This window comes from Geotrypetes seraphini, chromosome 6, assembly GCF_902459505.1.
Source record: "Geotrypetes seraphini chromosome 6, aGeoSer1.1, whole genome shotgun sequence".
In the NCBI taxonomy this organism is placed as follows: Eukaryota; Metazoa; Chordata; class Amphibia; order Gymnophiona; family Dermophiidae; genus Geotrypetes; species Geotrypetes seraphini.
The window spans coordinates 223,593,676-223,613,714 of NC_047089.1; the positions used below are offsets into that span (position 1 = coordinate 223,593,676).

Here is a 20,039-nt window from a genome sequence, read left to right on the forward strand (position 1 = left end):
GGTAGAAGAAGATATCTTCCTTCTCAAAGGTCCAACGACAACAAGAGGACATCCATGGAAAATCAGGGGCGGGAAATTGCACGGTGACACCAGGAAATACTTTTTCACCGAAAGAGTGGTTGATCGCTGGAATAATCTTCCACTTCAGGTGATCGAGGCAAGCAGCGTGCCTGATTTTAAGAAGAAATGGGATCGTCACGTGGTGTCTCCTCACAGAGATAAGTAGGGGAGGGTCATTAGGGTGGGCAGACTAGATGGGCCGTGGCCCTTATCTGCTATCTATTTCTATGTTTCTATGAGTCGATCACGGATTAGACTCACGTTGCCTTTGCGTTCTGTTCTCACTGCTTCCCTGACGCCAAGCCAGGCCCACAGCCTTCCCCTCCTGGTTGGCCCGGAACTTCCTCTCTGATGTCAGAACTGAAGTCGGGGGGAAGGCTGTGGGCCTGGCACTTCTACACACCTGGCACCAAGAAAGCAGGGAGAAATCGGCAGCGGTGGCTTGGGGCAGGGAGAGAGAAAGACAGATAGAAAAAAAGAATGGGGCAGGGAGAGAGAAAGAAAGATGGAAATTTTGGGTTGGATAGTATTGCCTTATATTGAAAAGTACCAGTATGACTATATGTTTTGGGGTGGGGATTTGGCTATCTGGTGTATTTTCCACTGTGAAAATTCAATAAAACTTGTTAAAAGAAAGGGGAGGGGGGAAGAAGAGAGATAGAGAGAGAACTAAAGAAACAGAGAAACAGAGAAAGAAAGAAAGGGGATGGAGCAGGGAGAGAGGAAGAAAGAGTTGGACTCATGGAGGGACATAGAGTGATGTTGGTTGGGGAATGGAATGAGGTCTGGAGGCAGAAAGAAAGAAATATTGGATTTACAGTCAGAAGAAAGAAGTACAACCAGAGACTCATAAAATCACCAGATAGCAAAGACAGGAGAAATTATTTTAATATTAGTGATCAAAATGTGTCTGAGTTTATATCTGCTGTCTATATTTTGCACTATGGCCCCCTTTTACTAAACCACGATAGCAGTTTTTAGCGCAGGGAGCCTATGAGCGTCGGGAGCAGCATGGGGCATCCAGTGTAGCTCTCTGTGCTAAAAACCGCTATCATGGTTTAGTAAAAGGGAAGGGGGTATATTTGTCTATTTTTGTATAGTTGTTACTGAGGTGACATTGCATATTTTAAAGTCATCTGCCTTGACTTCTTTGAAAAAAAACCCTGAATATAAATGATAATTAACATTTTCTCTGCGTACAGTGTGCTGTGTGTTTTTTTTTTTTTTTATTTTATTGTTGGTAGATCATTTTGACTTTGTCATTTTAAAAGTAGCTCACAAGCTAAGAAAGTGTGGGCACCCTTGCTCTAGAGGTTCTGGGTCTGCTATCAGGCAGGGCTTGGGGTGACAGTCCATCACACAATACATGCGATCATCCAGGCCATTGCCAAGAAATAGGTGCCCCTTAAAATGGAGTCTGGCAAAAGTAGCTGTAGAGGTAGAAACACCTGCCCATTGTCTGAACCAGAGCATTCTATAAGAAATGGAATAAGCAGACACATATAATGTCATACAGGGTGTCAAGCTACAAAATCCACACCAGATAAAAGAAAATGAGGAGGAAATTCATCTTCCTCACTCTCCAAAGTGCACAGTCTGGATAGACAAGCGCATGTGACAAAGGATGCCACCGAGGCAGCTTTGACTGCCAAAGCCACTGCCTCAAAATGTCTTCTGAGAACATCCACTTGGTGGTCCTGCACGTCCTTGAGCACCACACTGCCTTCGCTCAGAAGGGAGATGTGCTTAGTGCAGTGGGCAACCAAGGAATCCATTTTAGGCTGACTAAAAGTTGCTGATACACCTGTACTATAGGCTACTGCAGGAACATGGCTCTCGCTACCTTGAGAGATCCCTCTGGAGAATCTCACTGCTCTGAAATCAAGAGTTAACATCAGGATACCAAGGAAACCTTGAGAAACGAACACACATAAGGGAGGAGGATATAGAAGAAGCCTAAATTCAACTCTCGCAGAGAATCTAAAATAAGATCCAGCAAAGCAGAAGACTTAAATAGAAGCAGAACTGTGGGATCATCCCCTGGTTCTAGAGCCAAAGCATGATCTAAAGAGCCAGCGTCTGTTCCTGGGCCCCCTGCCACGGGAAGCGCATCCCTCAAATTAGGGGATCAGCAAACCGAGCAACATCATTCGTATCTCCTGGAAAAAAAATCTTCCAAGCCCAGAACAGTGGCAGACTGTGTAGAAGATGTGCCTTATAAAGCAAGGGGAGACACAAGAGTGATCATACCATACACTATATAACACAAGTTGGTGGAATCCTGCGGAGTCACATCTGGGAATATCTATTTGAGCCGATATCAAAGGTAAGTTCCATTATATAGTATACCAATAGAGACTTGATTAAAGAATATGGCATAGTGGCTCTATCATCATCAATCATAAATAAAAATAAAGACTTAGAAGAGAAGAGGGATTTATGAGTACAATGATGGTCCCTCTTTAAATCTCATTGTGGTTCCAATGCAGAAGATTGGGCACTGAGCACATATATATTCAATACAAAGTATAAATGTGAATTGAAATTTATTAAAATATTTAATTTAATACCTGTGTTTTTGATATAGTTTGATAATCGACAGTGGGATTTAAAATAACTGGTCTCCTGTAAATAATTAGGCCTTGTAAAGCTAAGCCACGAGAAGACAAGTCCAAGGCGCAGTGGGACTGCGCAGAAGTACGATTCTTGTGTAAGGCTTGCCACAAAAATTTCAAAAGTCGGAGAAGGCATCCGGACTAGGGAGCGTTGAGTCACCCTGTGATAACTCTACTTTTCGCTGCTTGGGCTATGGGGCGTCTGAGTCCTAATGTGCGGACCAGTCACTATTTTCAAGCCCAGAAAATAAAGGTGGCTGCACTTCATGGCACCTTAGTATGAAGAGGAGAAGTTAAGCTGTTTGCTCCCATCTCTCTGGTCCACGCCATGTGGCACGAGACACATGGACACTCCTAAAGCACAAATTTTGTGCAATCCTGGCATGAATTTGGGGAAGAAGAGCCCAAGCACGCCATCCCAACAAGTTCTGGGGCAAAAATTATAGTTTTGGAAGTCCATGGATCCTTTGAAAAAAAGATTGCTAAAAGTCCAAGATGATCGCAATCACAATTTTCACACCTAAAGTCGTTAAACTACTTCCTGAAGTTAAAAAATGGCGATTTGTTGATTTTTCAGGAGGAGGTACACAGGGGCACATGCATGTACCCTCAAAAACCTGAATTTCAGATACTCCCTGATTCACTCAGAGGCTGTAGCAGCCTTACTCACTGTGACCTGTGCTGCAATGTGCTGTAGCCTGCCTCAGCTCTCTTAAAGTAGTTGGAATGGAGAAGAATCACTCCTTCATGCTGAATATGCCTCTTTCATGATGATCTTCAGGCTACCCGTCAGATACAGCGTCTGACCGGCCCACACCCCTGCAGACTGATGGATTCATGTGCTACCAGGAGGCGGGGAGAAGAAAAATGAAGCCCACACCCTGCAAAACATCACTAAGCCTCCTACAGATGCCTAACAGCCTGTGCCCAAACCCCTGCAATGCAGGTGGTGAAGAAAGTAAGCAGAGATGGTCCCAGGCTCCAAAAACACTAAAGCAGGCTGGCTAACAGGTACCACAAACAATTGGCCTGTCACCTGCAGACCATAGTCTGCTTCTCTATGCAGGAAGAGCTATGTCAAGGATGAAAGCTCCAAGCACTGAAGATACCAAAAACATCGAAAAAACACTGAATAAAATAAGAAAAGGGGTGAGCAAAACTAAAACACTCCTTCCTGCTCACGTGCAGAAGGGAATAACTGCAGGTGTTAGTAGAGCTCCCACTGAAGTAGCAGGGACACAGAAAAAAATCCAGAGTGGATTCCTTCTGCATATGGCTCGCGGCCATGGGGAGATAACTCGCTTGTCTAGAATGACACACCTATTGCACTGGAAACACAGTTGTCTTATACATAAACATAAAATATACATCCACACATTTATGTCAGTGCACACACTCATCCAAAAGTTCAAACATTCCTAAAAAGACTTTGTATGTGAATGCAAACCACACCAAACATTATACCAAACATAAAATTCCTCCCATTCACCCAAATTTTCAACAATGAACTACCCATATATTTACTTTCTCCAACCAAACTTCCCACATGCATAGAAACCTAGGCAAATCTCACCATTTGTCCCCACTTCAAATAATGGCATTTCTATACAACCTATTACTGCCCATAAATATAACCCAATTTTCCAAGTAATGGTGCCAATACGAGACGTTAAAAATTGCAGATATGTATATCTAGATAAACTTAGGTCAGAGTATGTTGGGCACAATATTTAAAAAATGTACATACTTGAACCTTATTTAGCTCTAAATGAAGCTTAGACAATTCTACAATATTTTAACCCTCACACATAGATCTTAAACATAGATCTTTTCTTTTCACTAAGCTCCTGAGTGCTACTTACACTGGAGTTTGTTTCTTTAACCTGTTCTGTGGTCGTCCAATGGGATTAGCGTAACGTTTTTTAATCTGTGCTGCCTTTTTGTGCAGAAGTTTTCTTCCTTTTTTCCGCGGTCGACATATCTGACAAATCCACATTCCTTAAATTAAAAAAGTACCACAGTATTATTTAAAAGGTATAAAATGTCAGGATAAGAGAGTTACATGAATGAATGAGACAGCACATAACAAGATTAAAACATGCAACCAGAAAGCAAATGTGACAAGATTAGGAAGGCCCATTCAGTGAAAGAGATAGAGAAATGGGTTGCAGAAGAGGGAAAAAAATTAAAAATATGGTAAAATGCGATGTGTAGACTAAGGGCTCCTTTTACTAAGCTGCGATAGTGGTTTTAGCACGTTCTAAACCCGCGCTACGCAGTTAGAACTAATGCTGGCGTTAGCGTCTAGTGTGCGCAGCAATTCAGCATGCGCTGAATTGCCACGCATGCTAGATGCTAACGCCAGCACTGAGCTGGCGTTAGTTCTAGCTGCATAGCTCGGGTTTAGCACGCGCTAAAAACGCTATCGCAGCTTAGTAAAAGAAGCCCTAAGTGACAGATCCAAGAGCAAATGTGCAAGATGAATGACTGAGTAAGAGAGTAAATAAAAATTCACACAGGTGTGTGATAGGGGAATGGAGAATGGAGTAAGAAATAACTCAAACTGAGTGTGACATGAGTTTAAAAATCTAGCCGGTACTGTAAGATATTGCTACAAAGAATCAGACAACCATAGACAGAATATGAGAAGACTGATGCTATGGAACTAGAGATTTTGTGAGAAATGATGTACAGAATTAAACAGGGGCTTTTGTCATAGTTTGGCTCTGCAGTTTCCACCTATATTTTTTTTAGATATCCAGTTCAATTGTAACTTGCCTCGAATGGTCTGTAGAAAGTTGCAAAAAAAAAAACATTGTTTAATAAATTGGAGTTGCCATCTATCAGGCTTACATTCTGGGCCTTCATTCACAACTGCTCAGAGGTTTTCCCTTTTTTAGCCTGTCCTCCCCTTCCTCAAATCTAGCTCAGCCAATGCAATGTCTTTAGGCAGGATTCAAAACCTGTAACTGCCTCTTGAACTCAGTAATCATGTACACTGAGCATGGCCAACAGGTTTCACCACTGTTTGATGACTGGTCTTTCTTATCCCAGGAGCTCTGAATCCTTCATCAGCATCCCCAGCTATCAGCTGGCACGAGAAGCAAAAGATATACTCAGGAATCAAATCTGGTTCTCCACAAGCCATCCTTAAAGAGTTCAAAAATGAAATACTCAGACTGTCTCCTTGAACAGTGAAATTTGTTTCAGGGATTCATATTCATTCATTTCTTCTATTTATAGGACTAAGATGTCCACCATAATTGGATATCTAGAATCTTAATCACTAGTACAATTCAAAATTTCCTACACTGAAAATTTATGAAGGACAATGCAGAAAATCTGAAAACTTCAAATGTGAAATCAGATTTTCAGCAAGTTTTGTTTTGCTTCTTCTGCAAAATGTTAGTAAATTGATTTTAATATACAAAAGTAAACAAAAAACATACTTTGTGTTTAGATTCAGGGTCACTTTTACAAAGCTGTGGTAGCGTTTCCCACACAGCAAATATGTCGCAGCCCATTCAGTTCCTATGGGCTGTGTCACATCTGCTGTGTTGGTACTCACTACCACAGCTTTGTAAAAAGGGCTGAGAGAGAGAGAGAGCAGACTGGAGCTATGGCTAAACACAATGCACTGGTTTGAATCTTATTTTGCTTAATCAGATACAATTGGTGCAAGTGAGAGAATGCAACTTGGAGCTAACTAAAAGGCAGCTTTCCTCAGAGATCTGTCCTGTCCCCAACCTTGCTCAATATATGCCTGCATTCCACTGGGTAAGTAATTAAGGAGTTTTGGATGGAGTACAGAACATAAGCAGATTTCATTCAACCTTATCTGCTTTTATAGCCCTGAAGTCCTCCAACTGTTTTCAAGTCATGTGGAGCCGATTACATTAGAACAAGTTTATGTTGAACTGGAAAAATATGAGGCACTTTCAGTAAGTTTCTCCTTATTCCTGAGATACTAATTAACTACCCAAAGCTGGACAAAGTCATTGTTCCTTTTTCCGAGATTCAAGCACTGGTTGAAGCAGCCTTCTATATGCTTAGGTCAGTACAGAGATTAAAATCTTTAATTTCAGGGCAATAATACAGGTAATAGCAAAGTCTGGAGCTGTTAAATTCTTTACGCACGTTCTACAGATCACCCAGACTGGTAACTAGTAAAAAGACAGAAAAGACAACACAGGGTTAAAGATGAATTTATGCCTGTTCCAAAGCTGGTGCACATGCCAGCAGCTTCAATCTAAACCTGATCTCTGTTGCTTCTGCTCAAGACATATAGGCACCTATTGTCTTTATAAAATGGGTGACTCCTGGCCTTCACTCATATGCAACCTGTTATAAAATTATCCTCAAAATTGTTCAACACAGTTAGATCACTTGCAGACTGTAAAGAACCGCAGGGGTCCTCGCATGACTGGAAGACTAGGCATCCAAATGATAGATAAAGTTAATGAGCACAAGTGCAAAATGATGAACATAAGGGAGAATAATTCAAACTATAGCAATAAAATGTTAAGTTTCAAGTGAGGAGTCCCCATACTAGGAAACGATCTACAGGACTATGTTACTAAAGAGCACATACTAAGCCTAGATTTACTGTGGCACCTTTTAAAGCATTTTCTACTTTTCACATTAGCATGTGATATGTAAAAAAAAGGTTAATGCTGAAGCTCTCACCACCTCCATGACTGGAATGTAGTTATACCGGGCTATAATCTGTTCAGGAACGACAGGGTAGGAAGAAAAGGAGGAGTAGCAGCGTTATATGTTAAAAATCATATTAAAACCACACAATTGCAGGATCTGCAGGGCAAGGAAGAGGCACTGTGGATCAATTTTGAAAGAGAGAATGGTGAATATATATAGAGGCCTCCTTCACAGATGGAAGAAGTAGATAGAAATTTAATAGTAGACATTCAGAATATATCTAAAAAAGGGGAAGTCTTGCTAATAGGTGATTTTATTATTATTATTATTATTATTAGGTTCTTATATCCCGCCATACCCAGAGAGTTCTAGGCGGTTTACATTCGTTACATTAGGATCCGGTCTGAACCCGGATTTACAAAAATTTTATCGGAATTGCAGGTAGCGCGGAAGGAGTCACAGGTTTATCGTAGTTGGGTTAGAGGATAAAATGGAGGGAGTGGGAAATCAGAAGAGGGGGGGGAGAGGGAGGTGGGGGTGGGGGGGGTTGGAGTGTATGCGGGGAGTAAGGACTAAGGGTCTTGTTCGCGGAAGAGGTGTGTTTTGAGAAGTTTTCTGAAGTCTAGGTAGGTCGGGGCCTCTAGCATCATTTGGGCTAGCCAAGGGTTCAGCTTGGCCGCCTGGAAGGCGAAAGTTTTGTCGATGAATCTTTTGAGCTGGCATGATTTTATGGAGGGGAAGGTAAACAACTGGATTCTGCGGGATTTCTTGTTGGTGCAATGCATATTGAAATGTGGGGAGAGGTATTTTGGTGAGAGACCAAATACTGTCTTGTAACAGATGCAGGCGAACTTGAAGAGGACTCGGGAATCGAAGGGTAGCCAGTGCAGTTGGTGGTAGAAGGGGGTGATGTGTTCCCATTTGTTCAGGCCGAAAATGAGGCGGACAGCTGTGTTTTGAATCAGTTTTAGTCTTCTGGTGATTTTCTTTGTGGAGCTTAGGTAAATGATATTGCAGTAATCCAGTATGCTGAGGATAGAGGATTGAACTAATAGTCGAAATGCAGTGTCATCGAAATATTTCTTTATGGTACGGAGTTTCCAGAGTGCTGAAAGGCCTTTCTTGACAATGAGGTCGGTGTGGTTTTCTAGGGATAGATGTTTGTCAAGCGTGACTCCTAGTATTTTTAATGTTTGTTCGAGTGGGAAAACCAATCCTTTCACCTGGATTGTGGTGTCTTTGATTTTGTCTTTGGGGGTGGCTAGAAAGAATTTTGTTTTGTCTGGGTTGAGCTTTAGTTTGAAGGAGAGCATCCAGAGTTCTATCTGGCTGAGTATGCTAGTTATGTAGTTGAGAAGATCCTGGGATAGACTGGTTAGAGGGATGACAATTGTGATGTCATCTGCATAGATGAAGAATTTTAGCTTAAGTTTGTGAAGGAGGTTACTGAGGGAGGCGAGGTAGATATTGAACAGGGTGGGGGATAAGGGGGAGCCTTGTGGTACACCGCAGGAGTTCACCCAGCTGTAGGAGAAGTTGTCCTTTTTGTGTACCCTGTAGGATCTGTTTCGTAGGAACCCTTGGAACCAGCTGAGTACCCGGTCTGAGATTCCAATGTGGGCCAAGCATTCCAGGAGAATAGTGTGGTCAACTAGGTCAAACGCACTGCTTAGATCAAATTGTAAGATCAGGGCGCTGGTGCCCCGACTGAAGAGTATGTGCAGGTGGTCTAGTAAGGAGGCGATGATGGTCTCTGTGCTGTGGTCCGTGCGGAAGCCCGATTGATTGTCGCTTAGGATATTGAATTTTTCCAGGTATGCGGAGAGTTCTGCTTTTACTGCCCCTTCCGCGATTTTGGTGAATAGTGGTATGTTAGCTATTGGTCTGTAATTGGAAGGTGCGTTGGAAGAGTCCTTTATGCTTTTTATGATTGGGGTTATTAAGATATGTCCTTGTTCTGGAGGGAAGTTTCCTGCGGATAGTAGGGAGTTGACCCATAGTAGCATGTTTGCTTTGAAGTAGATCGGAGCCGTTTTCATCACATTTGGGGGGCAAGTATCTAGTTTGCAGAAGGATTTGGTGTATTTGTTATAATATTTGTTGAAGGTTTTCCAGTCGATTGTGGTAAATTGGTTCCAGTTTAGGTCGGATCTAGACCCTTGGTCTGGTTTAGCTATGTCGATGTCAGGGAGGATGGGAAAGAGCTCCAGTGGGTTGGTCTTGGTGGGTAGTGCTGATCTTAGTTTTAGGATCTTGGAGTTGAAGAAATCCGCTAGGGTGTTGGCGGTTAGTGTTGAGTCTTCCTGGTTGTTAGTGAGTGTTTCAATGTTGTAAAGGTTATTGACGAGTTTGAAGAGGTTGCTGCTGTTGGATGTGATGTTTCCAATTAAGTGTGAGTAGAATTTTTTCCGTTTTTCCTTGGTAAGGTTTTTGTAGGTTTTTAGTTTGAGTCTCCAGGCAGTTCTGAGTTCCTGGGTTCCTGACTTTATCCATAGTCTTTCTGACTTTCTGAGGTCCCTCTTTAACAGTAACAGCTCTGTGTCGAACCATCCCTCCTGATTTGTGGTTCTGATGTGGCGGGTTTTTGAGGGGGCTATTTCATTTAAAATGTTAGTGCTGTCAATGATCCAGGTGGACATGAGTTGATCTATTTCTTCGTCTTGTTTTATGTGGGTGTCATAGCGAGACCAGAATTCCTCTGGGTCTATCTTTCCTCTAGTGGTGTGGGTTGTGATGTTTCTTGTTTTGTTGTTTCTTGAATGTTTTTGTTGGCAGCCCAAGGAAAAGTCGCATAGTCTGTGGTCAGACCATAGGGAGTCTGTCCAGTTGGCTTGTTTCCAGTATATTTTTGGGTCGGTCGGCTCGTTGGAGGAGAATGTGACCAGGTCTAGCTGATGACCCTTTTGGTGAGTTTTGGTTGGGGGGGGTTTGAAGAAACCTAGTTGGGAGGTGAGTGACCAGAAGTCGGCAACTTCTGGTTGGTCCGCTTGCTCAAGGTGGATGTTGATGTCTCCGCATAGAAGGTTGTAAGGACTTGTTAGATAATTAGTTAATAAGGAGTCAGCGAGGTCCTCTTTGGCTAGGGACCATTTTTGGGGTGGGATGTAGAATAGAGTGATAGTTAGCGCGGAGGCAAGGGATTTAGAGGTGAGTGAGATGGCTAATATTTCTGCGTTGGGAGAGGATTTGGTGTTGAGTGCCGTACAATTAAGCTGGTCTCTGAAGATTATTGCTAGGCCTCCTCCTCTTCCCCGAGTTCTGGCCAGGGAGAGGATCTTGTATCCTGCGGGTAGGCAGTCTTTGATTATAATATCCTTGTCTGATAGTAGCCAGGTTTCGGTGAGTAGGATGAAGTCAGGGTTGGTATCCGTCAGCCAGTCTCTGATTAGAATGGCTTTGTTCCTCATGGATCGAATGTTTAGGTAAAAACCTAGTAGGTTCTGGTGGTTTGGGTGGTTGGCTGGGGCATAGTGGGAGTAGGCCAGTTTTTTTAGTGTTCTAGGTTTTTTTGAGCCGGGTTTGGTGGGTTTGCGGGGGGGTGGAGAATTTGGGAGCCGTATTAGGTGAGAATGTGGGGTGTGGGGTGTGAGCGAGGGTACTTTGGGTTTTGAAGGGCGATATAGGGAGAAGTGGACAGGGATGGTGGTTGTGTGTGATGGGTCAGCAGAGCAGATCCTGAGGGTGATGAGGTATAGTAGGAGTAGTGCTACGCATTGAGGGGTGTTTAACCTTGCCATGGTGACACGCTCGTGGGGGGGGAAGAGCGTGGGGTATGGTAGTAGTCGGAGGGGGGCAGAGGGGAGGGGTGTGATGCAAAGTTTGGCAGGTTTCAGCGGCGCAGTGGACGATATAAAGCTGAGCCGGTTACAGCGGTGCAAAAGGCAGTACAGAGTTGTGCAGGTTACAGCGGTGCATTAGACAGTACAAAGTTAAGTAGGTTGCAGCAATGCAATAGGTCGATGTAAAGTTAAACAGGCTGAACAATTTAGGCGTGTGCGCGCGGTGCAGTAGGCAGTACAGTACAATGTAAACAATGTAAACAGTAGGTAATACAGTAAACAATAGGTAAACAGTAGGTAATACAGTGAACAATAAGGCAGTGCAGTACAGTGTTAACTTTTCTGAGTTCTAACGGATGAGGCGGTGCTATGTAAATAACACTATGTATTGCTGTGATCCAGTTGGGGGGGTCGGACTGATTGGCGTCGCTCGCAGTCGCTTGCAAAGGCGCGACGGCACGCCGAACGGCTGCACGCCGTTGGTGCGGCGGCTTTAGTCGGCTTCGGGAGAGGGGCGGAGCTGGGCTCGCACGCTCCTCTCCTGCAGGCTCTCGCTGCCTCGGTTCCCCGCTGGCAACAGTGCGGGGGCCGAGTGAAGAAGGCCGCTCTCCGGGGGTGCGGCGGCTTTAGTCGGCTTCGGGAGAGGGGCGGAGCTGGGCTCGCACGCTCCTCTCCTGCAGGCTCTCGCTGCCTCGGTTCCCCGCTGGCAACAGTGCGGGGGCCGAGTGAAGAAGGCCGCTCTCCGGGGGTGCGGCGGCTTTAGTCGGCTTCGGGAGAGGGGCGGAGCTGGGCTCGCACGCTCCTCTCCTGCAGGCTCTCGCTGCCTCGGTTCCCCGCTGGCAACAGTGCGGGGGCCGAGTGAAGAAGGCCGCTCTCCGGGGGTGCGGCGGCTTTAGTCGGCTTCGGGAGAGGGGCGGAGCTGGGCTCGCACGCTCCTCTCCTGCAGGCTCTCGCTGCCTCGGTTCCCCGCTGGCAACAGTGCGGGGGCCGAGTGAAGAAGGCCGCTCTCCGGGGGTGCGGCGGCTTTAGTCGGCTTCGGGAGAGGGGCGGAGCTGGGCTCGCACGCTCCTCTCCTGCAGGCTCTCGCTGCCTCGGTTCCCCGCTGGCAACAGTGCGGGGGCCGAGTGAAGAAGGCCGCTCTCCGGGGGTGCGGCGGCTTTAGTCGGCTTCGGATGTTGATTGGGGTATCCCTATTGTGTGGTCTTCTAAAAGTAGGGAGATTCTGGAGTCTCTACAAGGAGAACTGTTCCAGCAGTTGGTAATGGAACCCACACGAGATGGGGTCATACTGGACTTCGTGTTTACAAAAAGGGAAAGTGTTTCTGATGTTACAGTGATGATCATCTGGCATTCAGTGATCACTGCATGGTAGTGCTGCCCGATTCACAATTTGAATTGATTCACCGATTCATTTCGGGTGAATCGGTTCAAATCGATTAAAAAAAATCGGCCTCCCAATTCAGCAACTGACCCTCCCCCCCTCGCCCCCTAAACCAGGATCGGCAGCGCTGCCGCATCTGCTTTAGAGGGGGAGTGGGGTGTGTCAGTCGGGAAGTGCTTCTGTCTGGCTTCCCCCCTGGCTTCCCGGCATCAATTTACCTAATTTCAGCAGCCTGCATAAGATCGCTAGTGCTAGCGATCTTTGCAAGCTGCCATAGGTCTTCCGAGCTGACATCTCTCTGCCGCGGTCCCGCCCCTCCTCTGACGTCAGGCCTTGGGTGCAGGCCTTCAGGGAGGACATGCAGGCCTTGGGTGCAAGCCTTCAGGGGGGACAGGCAGGCCTTCAGGGGTGGGGTGCAGGCCTTCAGGGGAGGGGGCCCTGGTTTAGAAGTACACAAAGGGAGGGAGGGAAGGGGGGTTCATGCTTATGCCAGACTTTGGGGGGAAGAAATCATGGGTCTAAATATAGAGGTGAGGGAGAGAGATGATGGAAAATGGGATTTAGGGAGGGAAGGAACAGAAAGGGAGAGAAGTTGGACACAAGGGATGCTATGGAGGGGGGGATAGAGATTCTGGATAGGAGGGTAGTTGGGAAAAGAAAGGGAGAGATGGTGGACCCTGGGGTGGTGGGGAAGGAGGGAGAGATGATGGATGAAAGGGTGGTTGAGAAAAGGTTGATCTGTGGATGGAGACGAAAAAAAGGAAAGATGCCAGACCTCCGGGTGAGGGAAGGGAAACAGAAGGGGAGGACAGAGATGGCATATGGATGCTTAGCATGGAGAAAGAAGAAAGAACGAGACCCTGGCAAGCAAGTTATCAGAAGACAACCAGAGCCTGGGACCAACAAGATTTGAATAATGACCAGACAACAAAAGGTAGAAAAAATAATTTTATTTTCTGTTTTGTGATTACAATATGTTAGATTTGAAACGTGTATCCTGCCAGAGCTGGTGTTAGACCGTAAATATGAGCTAGGATTTAACAGAGAGAGGAAAAGTCTTTTTTGTTTGTTTACACCACAGCACCAGTGTGGTTAGGAGAAGCCAAAGGGGGTGAAGAGGCTATAAAATAAACCCACCAGGGTATTTTAAAAAAAAACACCCAATTGGGTAGAAAAATCGAATGGAATCGCAAAATCGATTCAATAGGCTGAATCGAATCCAATCAAAATTTTTTTTCTGAATCGGGCAGCACTACTGCATGATGGTACGGTTTAATATTAAGACGGGTATAGAGAGCTCATTCAAAAGCAAAGGTTCTAGACTTTAAAAAAAACTAACTTTGTTCAGATGGGGGTTTACGTCAAGGAATTATTGTCTGGATGGGAACGTCTGTAAGGAGTGGAAATGCGGTGGGCAAAACTGAAAAGAGCGATTGTAAGGGTGACAAACCTTTTTGTGAGGCAAGTAAGTAAAAGTAAGAGGAAAAGAAGGCCACTTTGGTTCTCAAAAGTAGTAGCTGAGAATGTAAGGAATAAGAGGTTAGCTTTCATAAACTATAAAAGATTGCAGAAAGAGGAAGACAGGCAAAACTATCTGGAAAAGTTAAGAGGCTGGTCATGTAGTCAGGAAAGCAAAGATGCAAATGCAAGAAAAAAATAGCTGATACAGTAAAACGGGGAGTCAAGACATTTTTTTAGATATGTAAGTGATAGGAAGAAGTGCAAAAGTGGCATTGTGAGACTCAAAGGTGAAGGGGAGGAATATGTAGAAGCTGATAAAGAAAAGGCCAAATTGCTTAACAATATTTCTGTTCTGTGTTCATGACTGAAGCGCTGGGATCAAGACCGCAGAAGACAAATACAAATAGGGATGGAGGAGTAATAGACCCTGATCAATTTTCAGAGGGTTGTGTTCGTGAGAAGCTAGCTAAAATAAAGGTAGACAAAGCAATGGGGTCGGATGGTGTACATCCGAGGGTGCTGAAGGAACTTAGGGAAGTTCTGGTAGCTCCATTGACTGATCTTTTCAACGAGTCTCTAGCATCAGGAGTGGTACCAGTGGATTGGAGAAGAGCATATGTGGTCCCTCTCCACAAAAGTGGAAGTAAAGAAGAAGTAGGGAATTACAGGCCAAAAAGTCTGACTTCTGTGATAAGAAAATTAATGGAAACACTTTTAAAACAGAGAATAATCAAGTTTCTGGAATCCTTTGGATTACAGGACCAGAGTTAACATGGATTCACTGGAAGTAGGTCTTATCAGACAAATCTGATCAATTTCTTTGACTGGGAGACCAGAGAATTGGATAGAGGATGTGTGCTAGATGTGGTGTATTAAGATTTTAGCAATAAATAAACTGAGTGCCCTCGGGATGGGTCTCAAAGTGACAGGGTCGAGAACTAGTTGAGTGGAAAGTAACAGAGGGTAGTGATCAATGGAGATTGCTTTGAGGAAAGGGATGTACCAGGTTCTGTTCTTGGACCTGTTCTTTTTAACATTTTTATAAACAATATTGGGTCACATGACGCTATGAGCGGGTGAGGACGTGTTCCTGATCGGCTCCGGGACCCCGCTCCTCCCTTAGCAATTTTTGCTGGCTTTTCGGCGTTTTAGCCGGCGCTGCTCACTCGCTCCTTGCCTGGGATCCCATGGACAGATATATAACTCGGTCCCAGGAGGCGGCGCGCATGAAACCGGCTCGCAAAGAAAAGGAGCGTGCGAGCCCCGGTGCGGCCAAAATGGCGGCCGCTTCCGGAACCGCTGTCTCGGAGTTCACGGCCGCAGTGCTGAATGATATTAAGGAGGCGGTGGCGCAGGTTCTGGGTCCACAGATGGACACCTTGATGACCCAGATGACCCGCCTGGAACAGCTACTAACTGACACAGCGGCCCGAACTACCAAGCTGGAACAGCGTGTGTCCATGGCAGAGGACTCCCTAAACTCTCATGAGCTGGATCTCGCGGCCTTGCAGAAAACGGTTCATCTCCAGGCTGCTAAACTGGATGACCTCGAGAACCGTTCTCGCCGAGGGAATCTTCGTTTTTTGGGAATTCCTGAAACTATACCCGACGCTCACCTGCTAGCTGAGTTGGAGGGCTGGTTGGAGCTGGAGTTCCCTGACACAGCGTCCTTGGGCCCGCTCTGCTTGGAACGTGCGCATCGTCTTGGAGCGCGCCCGGCCAAGGATTCCAGGCCTCGGGTTGTGATCGCCAAATTCCTGAACTATAGACATAAAATGGAGATCTTACGGCAGTACCGTGCTAAACATGATACTCTACAGTTTCGGGGCTCTACTGTCCGGATTAGTCAAGATTATTCAGCTGCCCTCATGGAATGCAGGAAAGCTTTTTATCCCTTATGTTCCAAATTGGTGGAGAGCAAACATCGTTTTCAATTCCTATATCCTGCAGTCTTGAAGATCCACTATGAGGGCTCCTGGCATTCGTTCACAGTGGCCTCTGAAGCCGCGGACTACATTAATAGAACTCTACAATCTTCTTTGGAGCCTGCATGATTCTCTCCTGAGCTTCTGTGCTTTCTACAACTGTTAGTGGGGCTCTTAGCCGCTTAGCCAGCAGCCACGTTGTTTTTTTACTGTTCACTTCCAATATTACACTGTTGATTTATTACTGATATTTGGAGGGGTGGGGTTCTGTGGGGCGTCAATTTTTGGACCTCCTGCATATTCTTTCGGGGATATGTTTTTTAGGTCTCTTTGGGGCATGGGTGGGGGAGGGATGACTGGTTGGGAACAGTCCACTGATATGATGTTTTGGTTTCTATTCATTTCTTTTTTCTTGTTAAGTATATGCTATGTGAGTATTTTCTTCACTGTTTGGTTTTCTACTGCACACTTGGGTGGGGCTGGGCACCCGGGTGTTGGATACTTACTGTGTTTTGTTTCAGGTGTCTTGACCCTGGGTGACCACTCCCTCCGTATTCTTTCTTGGAATGTGTCTGGCATTTCATCTCCAGTGAAACGCACCAAACTTTTGAGACAGATAAAACACCATCGGGCTGACCTGGCTTGCTTGCAGGAGACTAAATTATCCCGGGAGGAACATCAAAAGTTGAGGAGGGGCTGGGTGGGCTCAGTGTATTCTGCATCTTCTTCGGGGGAAAGAGCGGGAGTATGTTTATTGGTACGCAAAGGTTTACAATGTTCTGTAACGTTAATTTCTGAGGACCCTCTGGGTAGATATTTGCTCTTAAATATATCTATGCAGGGTACAGACTTCCGGCTGCTGAATGTATATGGGCCAAATACCTATTCCCATGACTTTTTTGATTCTCTGGTGTCCTTAGGTCTCCAAGATACATCGTTGCTCCTGGTTATAGCTGGAGATCTTAACAAGGTGATGGACATTACTCTTGATCGCTCCTGCTCTTCTGTGTCATCCTCACCTAATTTGAATAAGGGCATTCACTTTCTTTGTCAGTCTTTGGGCCTAGTAGATCCCTGGCGACTTCTTCACCCACTGGAACGGGACTGCACACACCAATCTCGTGCCCACGGGTCTTTCTCTCGTTTAGACTATTTTCTGATTTCGGAATCTCTGTTTGTCCGTGTTTCTGAGGCTGCTATAGGCCCGCTGGAGGTGTACGATCATTGTCCTATTTGGGTGGATATGGCCTGGGTATTATCTCCTATGGGTTCGCGTCGGTGGCGTTTCCCATCTTATCTTCATGATGATCCCACCTTTGGGGAATAGCTCCGGACTAGTTGAGAGGATTACTTGACTACCAACGCACAACACCGCTCCAACCCGGGCCTATTTTGGGAAACCGCTACGGCTGTCCTTAGGGGGGCGGTAATCGCATATGTAGCGGCACGGAACAAACGCATTTCGGCAGGCATTATTCGTTTGGAGAGACAATGCTCTTCTTTGAAAGCGGCGTTCTTGTGTACCCCTACCGCCGCCTTACGGGATGAACTTCATTCGGCACAGGTATCCCTCAATGCATTAATTCATGATCGTACTAAACGTTCTCTTATTTATCGCAAATATAAGTTTCACCATTTCGGGAATAAACCGAGCCAGATGCTGGCATCTTTAACTAAGAACTGGCATGAATCTAGATATATTTCGAAAATTCGGCATGGCCCTGACATTTATCATACTAAACCGAAGGATATTGCAGACGCGTTCTATCGACATTTTTCTACCTTTTATTCGGATCCGGGTCCGTATTGTGGCCCTGACGTCTTAGACTATTTGAAAGATGCTGGCCTATCTTGCTTCACAGATCAACAGCGGGACACCCTGAACAGACCTATACAGGGCATGGAGATCCAAAGGGCGATTAAGACCTTACGCTCTTGTACAGCCCCAGGCCCGGATGGGTTTTCGGCGGAATTCTTTAAGATGCTGTCGCCTCAGCTGTGTGAATCCTTGATGACCTACTATGACGAGGTCATGGAGAAGGGGGCTTTCCCAGATTTTGCGAACTCTGCCACCATCACATTACTTCCAAAACCGAATAAACCTAGGGATGAAGTAGAATCATACAGACCGATATCTTTACTTAATATAGATGTAAAAATTTTGTCTCGCTTGTTGGCCAATCGTTTAACTCCTCTTTTACCGCATGTTATCTCTCCGGCGCAGGTTGGTTTTGTTCAAGGTCGCCACTCTGTTCTCAATGTTCATCGGGCACTCCTGGCTATGGCCAGGGCGCAAGCCTCGGACACCTTAGGCGCGCTAGTAAGTCTTGATGCGGCCAAGGCATTCGATCAGGTTCTCTGGCCTTACCTTTTTTTAGTTCTTGAATATGTGGGCATTGGAGGGTATTTCTTAGCAGCATTGCGAGCCTTATATTCTTCCCCCATGGCATCAATTTTGGTCAACGGGATTCTTACACCATCTTTTGAGGTTGGTAGAGGGACACGTCAGGGTTGCCCGCTATCGCCCTTACTGTTTTTGTTATACTTGGAACCTCTCCTTCGGACATTTCAGAGGGATGACGTCTTGGTTGGACTGCAGGAGGGCTCTTCTCAACTACGGGTTCTGGCATTTGCCGATGATATCCTGTTGACATTGGCTCATCCTCAGCGGTCTATGACTCGGGCTCTTGAGATACTGGACGAGTTTCATCTTTTCTCTGGCCTTACGTTAAATAAGCAGGTCCTTGGTCCTTCCCTTGCAGGAGGAGGTCCGGAGCTCTTGGTCAGGACCCATTCCTTTAGAATGGACTTCAACACCCTTACTTTACCTTGGGATTTTGATCCCACAAGATTTAACTCAGTTGTATGTGCTTAATGTACTTCCTTTGCTTACGCGTACGGGACAGAGGCTTCGAGCTTGGCGCTCCTATCCATTAACTCTTTTGGGCAGGATAGCCTTGTACAATATGATGATAATTCCCCAGTGGTTATATCTCCTACAGACATTACCTTTGCTCTTACAATACCGTCATCTCCGAGTTTTACATAGATCATTGTCGGGGTATTTATGGGGTGGTAAACGTTCTCGGATTCCCCTTCGTACTCTCTCTTTACCTGTATCTCAAGGAGGCCTGGGGCTGTTACATTTGGGGAGAATGAATATGGCCTGTCAGCTCCACCACTTGAATGATTGGTTCTGTGGGACCTCTCACTTTTCGGCAGCCGGGGTTGAGTGCCTTGCATATGCTCCCTTTCACTTTAGTTACTTATTACATGTCCCGAATTTACCTTTGCGTACTCAACATTATGGGGATCTATTCTTATTCCCGGTGCGAAAAATTTGGAAACGAATATGCAAGCAATTACATGTCCGGTTTGATGTGACACCATGTTTACCCATTAGTGGCAATGCGGACTTTTCTCCTGGTTTCGGCCTGGGTACCCCATCTCAGTGGACTCAGAGGGGGGGTGTTTTATCTGTCTCAAGTATTACAACCTGATGGCACATTACAATCATTTCAAATGTTGTTGGATACTCATCTATTAACTACCAATGATTGGCTGAGCTATGGTCAACTTTTACACTATGTACAGTCTCTTCCTCGACAGGCTTTATCAGAGGAAGTACAGGAAAAATTATCGGAATATTTTTGTTTGACAGCGCAGGTTCCCACCCCGCTTCGCTTCCACCATCGTTTTCTCCAGGAATTAGCTGGGGAACTGGACTATACAGAGTTGGCCAGTTCCTGGTCTCTGGATTTACAAGTGACAGTGTCAGAATCCATGTTAAAGCGGAGTTTTCAATTGGGGTCAACCGTCCTGGTTGCAGCGGTGGAAAGGGAACACTATTATAAGTTCCTGGTTCGAGCTTATTTTACCCCTGTGCGTGCTCATAGAGCACATATCAGCTCTTCTGCGAGCTGCCCTAAATGTGCTGCTCCCAGGGCAACCCTCTGACACATGTTTTGGTTATGTCCTGGTATTCGGGCCTATTGGCGGCGCATAGGCCTTTTGATTCAGTCCCTGTGGAACTGCTCCTGGATACCTACATCGACTTTTCTTTTCACTTTGAAATTTTCTTTGGTCCTGGTTAAACCAGGTGTGAATGCTTTTGTTCAAAGGGCTATCTTTGTAGGTATAAAGACTATTTTACAATATTGGT

General features: G+C 45.5%; 1 protein-coding gene across 3 annotated transcripts in view; it reads right to left on the reverse strand.

Moving 5' to 3' along the window:
- The window catches only part of KAT6A (lysine acetyltransferase 6A), a 408,346-nt gene that overhangs the window by 261,708 nt on the left and 126,599 nt on the right, over nt 1-20,039 (reverse strand). For all 3 annotated transcript variants that reach the window (XM_033949340.1, XM_033949338.1, XM_033949341.1), the window contains one exon: nt 4,538-4,673. In XM_033949340.1, the coding sequence (XP_033805231.1) occupies nt 4,538-4,673 (136 nt within the window). The remainder of the gene's footprint in view (nt 1-4,537; nt 4,674-20,039) is intronic.